The 13572-nt window shown below is 40.7% G+C and overlaps 1 protein-coding gene across 4 annotated transcripts in view; it reads left to right on the top strand.

The window, feature by feature from the left end:
- Window positions 1–13572, top strand: part of CANX (calnexin) — a 35353-nt gene that overhangs the window by 15903 nt on the left and 5878 nt on the right. For all 4 annotated transcript variants that reach the window (XM_045999317.1, XM_045999319.1, XM_045999320.1 and 1 more), the window contains 10 exons: window positions 1302–1478; window positions 1727–1800; window positions 2910–2968; window positions 3417–3558; window positions 4081–4162; window positions 4675–4867; window positions 7048–7237; window positions 9855–9968; window positions 10265–10421; window positions 12929–13144. In XM_045999317.1, the coding sequence (XP_045855273.1) occupies window positions 1305–1478; window positions 1727–1800; window positions 2910–2968; window positions 3417–3558; window positions 4081–4162; window positions 4675–4867; window positions 7048–7237; window positions 9855–9968; window positions 10265–10421; window positions 12929–13144 (1401 nt within the window). In that variant the 5' untranslated portion in view covers window positions 1302–1304. The remainder of the gene's footprint in view (window positions 1–1301; window positions 1479–1726; window positions 1801–2909; window positions 2969–3416; window positions 3559–4080; window positions 4163–4674; window positions 4868–7047; window positions 7238–9854; window positions 9969–10264; window positions 10422–12928; window positions 13145–13572) is intronic.

Below are 13572 nucleotides of genomic sequence, written 5' to 3'. Positions count from 1 at the left end.
ATTAAACTCGGGTTTTTTTCCTTATATCTTTTTTTTGTTGTTGCCTTAAAAACACATAAGATTTATTGTCTTTTTTTAAAAATTAGTTTTTTGTTTTTTTTTTTTAAGATTTTATTTATTTATTTGACAGAGAGAGAGATCACAAGTAGGCAGAGAGGCAGGCAGAGAGAGAGGAGGAAGCAGGCTCCCTGTAGAGCAGAGAGCCCGATGCGGGGCTCGATCTCAGGACCCTGAGATCATGACCTGAGCCGAAGGCAGCGGCTTAATCCACTGAGCCACCCAGGCGCCCCTAAAAATTAGTTTTTGTTGTTCGTAGTACTATCTTAACCATCATTAAATGTACAGTTCTGTGGCATAAATTATATTCACATTCTTGTGCAGTCATCCCCTCCATCCATTTCTAGAACCCTTATTCATCTTGCAGAACTGGAACTGTGCTACGTACTATTAAATCATGTTGTCCATCCATGTGACTCGGCTTTTATATCTTTAGATCTGTGGTCCTTGGAAAGAGGACCCACTACCACCCATGACAGCCTAACACAATACACAAGGCACTTAAGTGTTTAAAAGAACAAGAGATAAGAGTAGCTAGTCCTTTGTTTAATGTTTTTGTTCAGTCTTAAAACACCAACTTAAAACCATATCTAAACTTGGTGATCTTTGAACAATAACCATATTTATATTAAATCATTAATGTGAGGCTGTTTAGCCCTTCTGTTACCATGTCATTGTAAATTGTAAATTAATATGTTAAAAAAGCTTTTGTCCATCATTGAACTTTTTTTTTTTTTAAGATTTACTTATTTATTTATTTGACAGACAGATTACAAGTAGGCAGAGAGGCAGTCGGGGGTGGGGGAAGCAGGCTCTGCGCTGAGCAGAGAGTCCGATGCGGGGCTCTATCCCAGGACCCTGGGATCATGACCTGAGCCGAAGGCAGAGGCTTTAATCCACCCAGGCGCCCCCATCGAAATGTTTTTAAATGCAAGAAGTGAGTTGGAAATTGCATTCTGACAGCCTGGGTCTGGGTAGCCAATGTGATAATTCTATATGGGGACAATTGTTTAGAGTTTCATTTGGAAATTTTTGTGAAATTCAGTCTTTTAACTGATTTTAGGAAAACCCCCTTCATCTCTCTGGGCTCACTTTCCTTATCTGTAAAAATGAAATAGTCACAGTAAAGTTTTTTTCTGATTTGAAAGCCTTAATTTTAAATGAGAGAGGGGTCAGTGATCTTTAAAAAATATTTAAAAGGAAGCAATAACATTTCCCTGATTTTACTTTTTTTTTATATGTAGAACATGGAAGGGAAGTGGTTGCTGTGTATGTTACTGGTCCTTGGAACTGGCATTGTTCAGGCTCATGAAGGACACGATGATGATATGATTGATATTGAGGACGACCTCGATGATGTTATTGAAGAGGTAGAAGACTCCAAATCGAAACCAGATACCAGCGCTCCTCCATCTCCAAAGGTTTGAAGTGGTCTTTGAATCTATTTGTTTGACCTCTTGAGGTAGTCAAAGGATGAAGGTAAATTTGGCTCCTTTTCCAAGGGCAAGCAAAGTTGGCAGCAGCCTTTCTTATATGTTGCCAGTGATAAATTATATATACTGAATCATGAGGCAGCTATAAAAGCTTGGGATAATTGAAAGCATATCTTACTAAGAAGGGAATCGTGCGGAAAATTGCAATTCTTGATACATTTTTAAATTTAACACAGGTTACCTATAAAGCTCCGGTTCCAACAGGGGAAGTGTATTTTGCTGATTCTTTTGACAGAGGAACCCTGTCAGGGTAAGTGTTTCTTGGGGAAAAATGTCTTATAGGCAAGCATCATTTAAGTGAGATGTGATAGTGGATTCCTTTTCAGATAGCATTTTATGTAGTAAAATGTCTTAACTATTTTATGTCCCCAGTGTTTGTCATCATTTAGACGGAATTTAGAACGTGTCCATTTAGAAAAGTTTTTTAGAATATATGGGTCTAATTTCCATTTCTCTTTTCCCCTTGATCTTATATGTATATATATAGATATATATTTAAAGATTTTATTTATTTATTTGACACACAGAGAGAGATCACAAATAGGCAGAGAGGTAGATGGAGAGAGAGAGGGAAGCAGGCTCCCCACTGAGCAGAGAGCCCAATGTGAGGCTCAATCTCAGGACCCTGAGACCATGACCTGGGCCGAAGGCAGAGGATTAACCCACTGAGCCTCCTAGGCACCCCCTATGTTGTTCTTTTGAACAGAGAAATTTTTTTTCTCTTGAGTCTTAAAAGTGGAGGAATGCCTTGGTGACTTCAGTTAAGCGTCTGACTCTTGGTTTCAGCTCAGGTTCTGATCTCGCATTCATGGGGTTGAGCCCCACGTCAGGTTCTATGCTCAGTGAATAGTCTGCTTCAGATTCTCTCTCCCTCCCTCCCTCCCTCGCATCTGTACTCACTCTTTCAGTAACTAAAAATCTTAAAAAAAAAAAAAAAAGGTGGAATTATTTCATGGGTTTGGTACTTTTTCTTACAGGTTTGTGAGTTGAATAGTATGTATTTCTGTGTGGCAGATTTAAAAATTGAAAGTACTGGAGTCGGGGCACCTGGCTGGCTCAGTGGGTTAAGCCTCTGCCTTTGGCTCAGGTCATGATCTCAGGGTCCTGGGATCGAGCCCCACATCAGGATCTCTGCTCAGCAGGGAGCCTGCTTACCCTTCTCTCTGCCTGCTTCTTTGCCTATTGTGTATCTCTGTCTGTCAAATAAATAAATAAAATCTTAAAAAAAAAGAAAGTACTAGAGTGGTTAAGTAGACTAAGAAGACTTGCTAGATGCTGCTTGTGTTAGTATTTACATTGTTTCTATTCACAGGCCCACTGGCATTTAAATCTTAATTTGGGGGTTTGTCCTAATTACAGGTGGATTTTATCCAAAGCCAAGAAGGATGACACTGATGATGAAATTGCCAAATACGATGGTGAGAGTTCCATTTGATTTACATAGAGTAGCAGACTGAGGCTTCACATGTGGTTTCTATAGTGTCTCTTAAGGCAGGTCTGAAAATAGTATGTATACATTTTAAGATTTTTCTCTTAGAAGCTTTGCTGTCTGTGTGTTCATAAGATTAGACCTGTTGACACCATAAAATGGAGAGGTAATGTGCCACCGGTGCTGCTGTCTGTGTTAAACGGAAGGTCTTTCTAGGTGTAGATGAAGTAAATAAGCTACAGGTTTAAAAACCATATCCTAATACTTGCCACGTGTGTGTGGTTAATGGGCTAGCTCTCATAGGTAAATGGAATAGGTTAAAAATTTGCCAGTATGATAGATGTGCATGACTTGGAGTTTTGCTTGTTACCATTTAAGAGATCTTCAAAGGCATGATTAGTGAGTGGATTTTTTTTTTCTTTTCTGATGTCTTGCAGGAAAGTGGGAGGTAGATGAAATGAAGGAAACGAAGCTCCCAGGTGATAAAGGGCTTGTGTTGATGTCTCGGGCCAAGCATCATGCCATCTCTGCGAAACTGAACAAGCCCTTTCTGTTTGATACCAAGCCTCTTATTGTTCAGTGAGTGAAACGTTTGCTTGATAGAAACTTCCCAGAGCTTAGGAAATTATAAGAATAATTACATGTCACAGTGGCAGGTTTGCAGTGTATTTAAGCATCCTGTGGTACAGTACTTTTTTCCTGCCCAGTAAATTCTTTTCAAACAGATTGACTTACTTTTCTCCTGATGGCAAATGATCAGGATTTTGTCAAAAGTGTATACGGGGACTCTGCATTAAGGTTTTATGTTATTTTGTTTTACTTATGTTTTGGGGGTGATTGAACAGCCATTCAAAAGCAAAAGAAAATGAGGAGCACTTGGTAGAGCATGAGACCGTTGATCTTGGGGTGTGAATTGGTGCCCCTGTGGCATATAAAAATTACTTTAAAAAAAGGTCTTCAATAGGATGGAATTTCTCTTAAGGATAAACATATGACCTGTGATAAAACATGTGACCAAGACTGGGGGGAAGGGGAAGTAAATTAAGAAATTTGATCTTTCAAAATGCCTTACGATTTTTCTGGTTTTCTCTTTGAAATCAGGTATGAGGTTAATTTCCAAAATGGAATAGAATGTGGTGGTGCCTACGTGAAACTGCTTTCCAAAACCCCAGAACTCAACCTGGTATGTCCTTCCTGTTTCCTTATGTGGCCACCCACAGTTGTCTTTTAAGAATCTTAGAGAAAAGGAAAGAGAATCTTGTAAGACCTGAGAAAATGAAGGCCTCCTTTCCTACTGTTGAAATATTTAGAGGATTGGGAATATTGACTTCGATGCTTTTTTATTTGAGATGTGAATTTCAAAGCCATTGTGCCTTATCCCTGACTTCTGTGTAATTTTTAGTTTTGGCAAACTTACTTCTTTGTTTTATGAAAGAAGCAGTAACTAGATAATGCATTAATCTGTTTTGTTTTTGTTTTTAAGTACTTTCATATATCCTTGTGTAAGTTTCCCGGGTAACTTCTGGATATTCCTTTTCAGTGGTATCTATATAAGCCTCTCAAATGAATCAGCTTTTTCTTTAAGGTGCCAGAAATTTACCTGGGATTTTATTAGAGGAAATAGCACATTTTGAAAGCTTGCTTTTGAACACTTTGATTGAGTCACTTAAAAATAATTCATTTTTGTTTCTGTAGGATCAGTTCCATGACAAGACCCCTTATACGATTATGTTTGGTCCAGATAAATGTGGAGAAGACTATAAATTGCATTTCATCTTCCGCCACAAAAACCCCAAAACGGGTATATATGAAGAAAAGCATGCTAAGAGGCCAGATGCAGATCTGAAGACCTATTTTACTGATAAGAAGACACATCTTTATACATTAAGTAAGAAAACATATTAATTTGGGGGTATTATGGCACCGTACATTTATCATCTGTTTAATTTAAAGATTACATATCTGGAGAAGACCGAAGCCTGCAAGTAAGAGTCTCTGTTGACTTAATATTGTAGTGGTGAAAAGAACTTAATTTTTCAGCAAAAAAAGCTGCTTTTCCCATAGGTTGAATTGAAAAGTGGGGTTTGAGACCATCTTAAGCGTAAGCTTGTATGTTCCGTAAAGAGCTTTGCTGATTCCCCTCATGTTCTCCCATTGTGTATTTTCTTGTTGATAACATGTTAAATAATGGGACACTATAGAAATACATGTTGTTGTTTTCATACTATCTTTCAGTTAAAGTTTGGATGCTCCAATACCTGGATGGTTGAGGTTTTTGTGTGTGTGTGTTTTTAAGATTTTATTTGTTAGAGAGAGAGCACAGGCAGGGGAATGGTAGGGCAGAATGAGAAGCAGACTCCCTGCTGAGCAAGAAGCCCAGTATGGGACTCGATCCCAGGACCCTGGGATCAAGATGCTTAACCAACTGAGCCCCCCGGGCATCCCTAGACAGTTGGACATTGGAATGCGTTTTTAATTTTATTATTAAAGATGTATTTGTTTATTTTTGAGAGAGAGAGAGACCATGCAAGGAAGGGGAAGGGCAGAGGGGGAGAGAGAGAGAGAGAGAGAGAAATCCTCTGCACTGAGCTCAGAGCCTGGAAAGGACTCGAGACCAGGACCAGAGCTGAAACCAAGAGCCAGTTGCTTAACCAACTGAGCCACCCAGGGGCCCCTGGAATGCGTTTTTTATTTTAATGAAGCTTTTCCTGCTGGTTTAAGTATATATAGACAGGCCTCTTTTCCTAAAGAATACAGTAATCTTTTTCCTTTTTTTTTTTTTTTTTAAGATTTTTATTTATTTGACAGAGAGAGACACAGTGAGAAGGGAGAAGCAGGCTTCCCACTGAGCAGGGAGCCCAATGCGGGGCTTGATCCCTAGACCCTGGGATCATGACCTGAGCCGAAAGCAGATGCTTAACGACTGAGCCGTCTTGGGGCCCCACCTTTTTTTTCTTTATAACAGAAGTAATACATACTCCATATAGAATTCAAAAGCTAGAAATAAGCAAAATAAATTATATTTAAAATTATTTGAAATATCAGCATTGTAATATGTATTTGACTGTATCTGTATAAACACATGTAGTGTTTTATTAAAAGTCGAATGCTGGGGTGCCTGGATTGCTCAGTTGGTCGAGCAGCTGGCTCTTGATGTCAGCTCAGGTCATGATCTGGGGTTGTGGGATTAAACCCCAAGTCTGATTCCATGCTCAGTGGGGAGTCTGCTTCAGAATTCTCTTTGGCTCTCCTTCTGCCCCTCTCCTTGCACACATGCATGTGCTTTCTCTCTTAAAAAAAAAAAAAAAAAAAGTTGAACGTGCTGTATTCCACTTACTCTCTTCACAAAGGTGTAAGAATATCTCTGTGAGAGCACATATGACTGACAGCGTTGCTGGCCTTCATTATCCCTGAGGCCAGTGGCGTAGGTGCTCCCTGCTTTCCATAGTATTCTGGATGTGCTGGGACCTAGTCAGTTGCCAATGAGACATTTAGGTGTGGGAGCCAGGCTTTAGAGTAAGTCTCACTTCAGATACCATTTATGGATTTAAAGTTCCACTGGACTCAAAAGTACAACCATAAGTAGACATGTGGTTTAATAAATAAAATCAAACGCTTGTGTACTTGGAAATTTTGGTAACATAGATGGTAGTAGTACCAGTTCAAAAAATGAGGAAATGGGCTTTTTCTTGGTGGTTATAATACATAAACTTATTTGCCTGTTGATTGGTGTGTAACCATTTGTGTCAGACCATTATTGCATGAGTTTATATACCTTTGGTGTTTTGATGTTTTTAATATCCATAAGTGAAGTCTTCTGCAACTTTAAATTTTATGTGTCATTTGCTTTAGTTTTAAAATCCCGAGGAACTAGCATTTATGATTTACAGATAAAGAAGAGAGGGTTAACTACATAAGGCTCCAAGACCGTCTTCTGACTCTGACACCCTGAGGTCATTACTCTGTGCTTCCGTTTCCTATTAGAAATAGGATCTTCTGCTGTGGTAAAGAGAACTTGGGAAATGAGTGGCTGATTTATTTTTTTAAATTGCATTTAATTTTTTTCAGTCTTGAATCCAGATAATAGTTTTGAAATATTAGTGGACCAGTCTGTTGTGAATAGTGGAAATTTGCTAAATGACATGACTCCTCCTGTAAATCCTTCACGTGAGATTGAGGACCCAGAAGACCAGAAGCCTGAGGATTGGGATGAAAGACCAAAAATACCAGATCCTGATGCTGTCAAACCAGATGACTGGTGAGTCTTCACAGTGCAGCATTTCATATGTTCCATGTGGCTTAAACAACTGATGTTGGCTAAGATCTCATAATTTCAATAATCTATGGTGCTCTCTAAATGGTAGGAAAAATGGGAGACCACTATAGCTGAAAAGAGGCCATAGTGATCATCTCGACTGCTTAATACCATTTTACAAGCCACAAAATGCTGAAATTGATTATAGAGCTTGCCTGTGGGAACATGGTGGGTTTGTAGCAGAACCTTTCTTCACTTGGCCTTACCAGGGCTTTTATGAATTCACATTTAAAAGTCTTGAAATTTTATGGGGCGCCTGGAGTGGCTCAGTGGGTTAAGCCTCTTTCTCAGCGCAGGTCATGATCTCAGGGTCTTGGGATCGAGCCCCACAATGGGCTCTCTTCTCAGCAGGGAGCCTCCTTTCCCCTTCTTTCTCTCTCTGCCAAATGAATAAATTTTTAAAAAATTCTTTAAAAGTCTTGAATTTTTATTTTATTTATTTTTAAAAAGATTTTGGGGACACCTGGGTGGCTTAGTTAGTTAAGCATCTGCCTTTGGCTCAGGTCACGATCTCAGGGTCCCAGGATCAAGCCCTGCATTGGACTCCCTGCTTGGTTTTATTTCTTTTATTTAATTAAATTAATTAATTTATTTGAGAGAGAGAGAGAACGCATGCATGCACATGCACAAGTGGGGAGGAGGGGTCGGGGGAGAGGGAGAGGCAGACTCTGCTGAGCGGGGAACCTGAAGTGGGGCTCAATCCCAGGACCCTGAGTTCATGAGCTGAGCAAAGGCAGACGCTTAGCCAACTGAGCCACGCTAGTGCCCTAAATTTTAAATTTTAAATTGTAAAATAACCTTTTTCCCATTTAAACAACACTCAAGACTTCACTGCTCTGTATTGGTCAGCGGGAGACAAAGCCACAGGGATACCAGCTGCCCACACGGCTCCCAGTCGAGTTGTGAGGCAGGCAGACAAGGTTGGTGTGTGTGTGGTGAGTGATCTGGTAGTAGGTGTTAGTGAGTGACAAGAGCACTGGCTATGCCTGGTCTAGGGCCAGTTTCTTGAGCAGGGAAGTCAGACTGAGACTTGGAAGTGGGGTAAGGAGTCAGGCAAATGGTGAAGATGGGGAATGGTATTCCCAGCTGAGGAAGAACAACATGTGCAGTAAGTAGAGGGGTAGGAGTGAGCTTGGCATGTGTGAGTGAACTTGAGTATATGCTGTATAGCCTTTCTTGTTGGGTATGAATTGGAGAGTGATGAAAGGTGAAAACAGGCAAGGTTGTACTCTTGTGTGTGGCCATATTGGAACTACGATCCAGTGACTCTTAGAAATGTCAAAAAGTGACAAAGAGCAGTTAAATTCTAGCTGATGTTTTTCCTTCCTTAAAGTATGCGTACCTGAATTTTTATGCTGCACTAGTATAAACACTGAATTTATTTGTATATTTGTGAGCGTAGACCTCAACTCCGCCTATTTCAGTATCGTACTCCTTAACTAGCTGTTTTATTTTGGGTGTGGGAGTGTGAATGTTCAGCTTCATTAAAAGGGCCAACTGAATGTTGTACAGTGTTCTGCAGTGTTCTCATGCAATTAATTTAAAACAAGCATGGGTCAAAAGCATAATCCTGGCGGAGGATAGAAGATGTCTTTGCTTACCAGTTAATGTGGGCTCTGTTTCATAATGCCTGCATAAAACTTTGAAATTAGCTACTTCTTGATGAACTTTTCTTTCAAGAGTAAATGTTTGAGTTACTGTTCACATACTAAAATCCACCCTCTTTCTGTCTTCCTGGATTAACCTGTTCTGGACATAGCTACTAACCTATTAGATTAACCTATTCTGAACATCCATATACTGTAATATATGACCTTTTGTGTCTGGCTTCTGTGCTTGGCATAATGACTTCAGGGTTCATCCATGTTGAAGTGTGTGTCAGTACTTCATTCCTTTTTCAGAGCTAATAATGCTCCATCATGTGGATACCACCGCACTTTATCCAGGCCCCAGTTGACCAACGTTTAAGTGGTTTCCCACTTTGGGCAGTGGTTATGAATCATGCTGCTGTTGAACAGTCATTACAGGTGTTTGGGTGGTTCTACATTTTCATTGTCTTAGAGCGGAATTGCTGCTGTTTTCCTTTCCCGCCAGTGACATCACGAGATCTCCATATCCTCGCCAATGCTTGTTTTTAGCAGTCATGCTTATAGCCATCTTATCGTCATTCTTATAGCCATCCTAGTGGGTGTGAAGTGATATTTTATTGTGGCTTCAATTTGCATTTCCCTGGTGACTAAAGATGTTAAACATCGTTTCATGTGCTTATTGGCCCTTTGTATATCTTTGGAGAAATGTCTTTCACATCCTTTGCCAGTGTTTAAGTTGGGTTGTCTTTTTTATGGAATTGTAAGAGCTCTCTATGTATTCTGAATACTAGACCACTGTCAGATGAATGAATTTATTCTCTTCTATTTTCTAGAAGGAGTTATTTTAAATCTTGAGAGTAAGCGTGACCAAAATATTTCCAGATTGCCCCTGTTTCAGATTTATAATGTGGGATCACACTGTGACTCTTTGGCCAGTGTTGTCCTAACCGGCTTTTTCTGTTATGTATAAGGGATGAAGATGCCCCTGCTAAAATTCCGGATGAGGACGCTTCAAAGCCTGAAGGCTGGTTAGACGATGAGCCCGAATATGTACCTGATCCAGACGCAGAGAAGCCAGAGGACTGGTAAGAGCTTCGGTGAACTTCTTAAATTGCCTGCTCTTTTATTGACATAAAAGTTACTGATTAAAGATAGCCAGGTGTCCAGTTTAAGTGTAGGGCTCAAAAAATTTAATCACGTGGTTGTTTTGAAGGCATCTGTCCTGAAAAACCCTTGTTACTGGAAATGCAGGGACAAGATGATACTCTGGTGACACAGTGTGATCCTAGAAGCATTACTGCAGGACTTCAGGGGAGCCTTGGCGCGACTATCCTAGTCCTGCATCACAGAATCCATTTGTAATTGGTTTCTACCTCCACAGGGATGAAGACATGGATGGAGAATGGGAGGCTCCTCAGATTGCCAACCCCAAGTGTGAGTCGGCCCCTGGGTGTGGTGTCTGGCAGCGACCTATGATTGACAACCCTAATTATAAGGGCAAATGGAAGCCTCCCATGATTGACAATCCTAACTACCAGGTGTGTGCCTCCTCATGGTTGAGTTGCCTCATTGATCTGTTTGTTTGGAGAGAAATTTTGTCTATAGGGAGGCAACGTGGTTGATCACTGTATTCAAAACAATTGAATTAAAGACAAACTTCAGGGGCTCCTGGGTGGCTCAGTCAGTTGAGAGTCCGACTCTTGATTTTGGCTCAGGTCTCAAGAGTCAGGGTGGTGAGTTGAAGCCCCAAATGAGGCTCCCCACCCAGCTTTAAAAAAAAAAATGCAAAAAAAAAACAGACTTTGGAGTTGAGAGAGAGCTTATATGTTAAGCGTTAAAAACAATAAACCTAGGGATTGGGAAGAGGTTTCGTGATTGCTTTGTAACTTGTGTTTAAAATCAGAAAAGAAAAACAGAAACTTGGGATTTGGGCAGCCTGCTGTCGTGTGGTAGGGGCGTCGCAGCCACTGGATCCAGGCTGGAGATCAGTGGGATAAACCATGGAGACAGGAGGAGGCTCCCTGACTGCAAGTCCACTCAGTGCTTTGCTTCAGTATCTCAGCTGTGAAAAGACTGAGGGTGCAAACAAAATGTTAGGCATACAGATGGTGACCACTCAGACCCTGGTCTCCTCAGTTTCTGTCTTAGATGATTTGTCTTCGTTAATTTCCACTTTGTCCCCCTTTATTGTATCTTATTTTTCACAAAATATTTATTCATTTTGGAGAGGGAGCAAGCAAGCGAGCATACAGTGGGAAGGGTAGGAGAGGGAGAGAGAGTGATAAGCCAACAGCGCTCTGAGCATAGAGCCTGACATCAGGCTCAATCTCAAGACCCCAAGATCACAACATGAGCCCGAATCAAGAGTCAGATGTTTAGCCGACTGAGCCACCCAGGCATCCCTGTTCTCCATTAGAATGTAAGGTACAGGGGCGTCTGGGTGGCTCAGTGGATTAAGCCGCTGCCTTTGGCTCAGGTCATGATCTCAGGGTTCTGGGATCGAGCCCCGCATCGGGCTCTCTGCTCTGCAGGGAGCCTGCTTCCTCCTCTCTCTCTGCCTGCCTCTCTGCCTACTTGTGATCTCTCTCTCTGTCAAATAAATAAATAAAATCTTTAAAAAAAAAAATTAAAAAAATAAAAAATAAAAAAAAAAGAATGTAAGGTACAGGTGTGTGTCTCTGTGCCTATACTGTGTGTATACACCTCTGTTTGTATTTTTAGTTGTTCAGTCAAGCAATAAAATAATTAAAATTGCCCTTTAAGTAGAATGTCCCTTTAGAAATACAAATCAAAACCACAGTGAGATACCACCTCACAGCAGTCAGAATGGCTGAAATTAACAAGTCAGGAAATGACAGATGCTGGTGAGGATGTGGAGAAAGGGGAACCCTCCTACACTGTTGGTGGGAATGCAAGCTGGTGCAGCCACTCTGGAAAACAGTATGGAGGTTCCTCAAAAAGTTGAAAATAGAGCTACCCTACGACCCAGCAATCGTAAAGATACAAATGTAGGGATCCGAAGGGGCACGTGCACCCAAATGTTTATAGCAGCAATGTCCACAATAGCCAAACTATGGAAAGAACATAGATGTCCATCAACAGATGAATGGATAAAGAAGAGGTGGTGTTTGTGTATATGTACACACACACACACACACATATATATATACACATACTATGCAGCCATCAAAAGAAACGAAATCTTGCCATTTGCAATGGTGTAGATGGAACTAGAGGGTATTATGCTAAGTGAAATAAGTCAATCAGAGAAAGACAATTATATGATCTCTGATACGAAGGATTTGAGGGGCAGGGCAGGGGGTTGTGGGGGGTAGGGAGGGAAAAAATGAAACAAGATGGGGTCAGGAGGGAGACTAACCGTAAGAGACTCTTAATCTCATGTAACAAACCAAGGGTTGCTGGAGGGGAGGGGGGTGGTAGGGATAGGGTGGCTGAGTGATAAACTTTGGGGAGGGTATGTGCTTTGGTGAGTGCTGTGATGTGTGTGAGCCTGATGATTCACCTGTACCTGTACCCTGGGGCAAATAATATATGTTAATTAAAAAACAACAACAACAAAAAAAACCCCGGCCCTTTAGCTGTTGTGTGGATGGCCATTTGGGTGGATTGCCTTCGACCCATGTTTGCTCTCAGAGTCTTTGCTGCAGTGTTCAACCCTGTGGTAACTATTCTTCTAGCTAGTTATCAAGAAGTACACTTGCTGGTTGAAGGTCATGTGCATTGCAAATCACCACTGAGCAAGCCTGTGCTTGTTCAAGGCTGTTCGTTGATAAGAGTCTGTTGGAATATGCCAGGCAGAGCAGGTGTTGGTTTGGGTCAAGGTCAGGGCTGAGGTTAGAAATTGAAAGTAGTTGGGAGTCCAGACATCTTCATCATTTATTCCCTGGTACTCAGTTACATTTTACAAAGTCAGCACTTACCTTCGTTGATCATGCAGAATTCATCTTAATTCTTATTTAGGTTCACCGTACATTTGTGTTGTTTATCATCTGAAATGTTTTAAAAACTGTATTTTTTTCTCCAGGGAATCTGGAAGCCCCGGAAAATACCAAATCCGGATTTCTTTGAAGATCTGGAACCTTTCAAAATGACTCCTTTTAGTGCTATTGGTTTGGAACTGTGGTCCATGACCTCAGACATTTTTTTTGACAACTTCATTGTTTGTGGGGATCGAAGAGTAGTCGATGATTGGGCCAACGATGGATGGGGTTTGAAGAAAGCTGCTGACGGGGCTGCCGAGGTTCGTTCTCACTTGCTTCTCATGCATTTATGTCTGTTATTGCTGGTGACAAATCGTTTCTTTTATGGCAGCCTATCTTCTAAGATTTGTCTTTTCCCGTATTTGAGAAGATTGGCATTAAAATATGTGACCGGATGCTTGCTAAAGACAAGATACTGGGTGTTTGGACATGATTTCATTAGTCTAATGTAATGGCTTTTTAGATTCCCTATTTGTGTTATGGGTAGAGTATATTTTGTTTTGTTTCTGATTAATGTGCTAAAACATTTAAAAATTAGCCATTTAGGGTATTTTAATGTACTCTGAAATGTTAATCTTGATTTACCAGTATACATAATTTTCCCCCAGTTTGGCCACATGACCAAGCTGTGAGTGGGAGAGCCAGAGATTACTGAGATCAAGAAATTCTTCATTCACTGGCTCTGAGG

This window comes from Meles meles, chromosome 3, assembly GCF_922984935.1.
Source record: "Meles meles chromosome 3, mMelMel3.1 paternal haplotype, whole genome shotgun sequence".
NCBI lineage: Eukaryota > Metazoa > Chordata > Mammalia > Carnivora > Mustelidae > Meles > Meles meles.
This window is presented reverse-complemented; position numbering and strand designations above follow the sequence as displayed.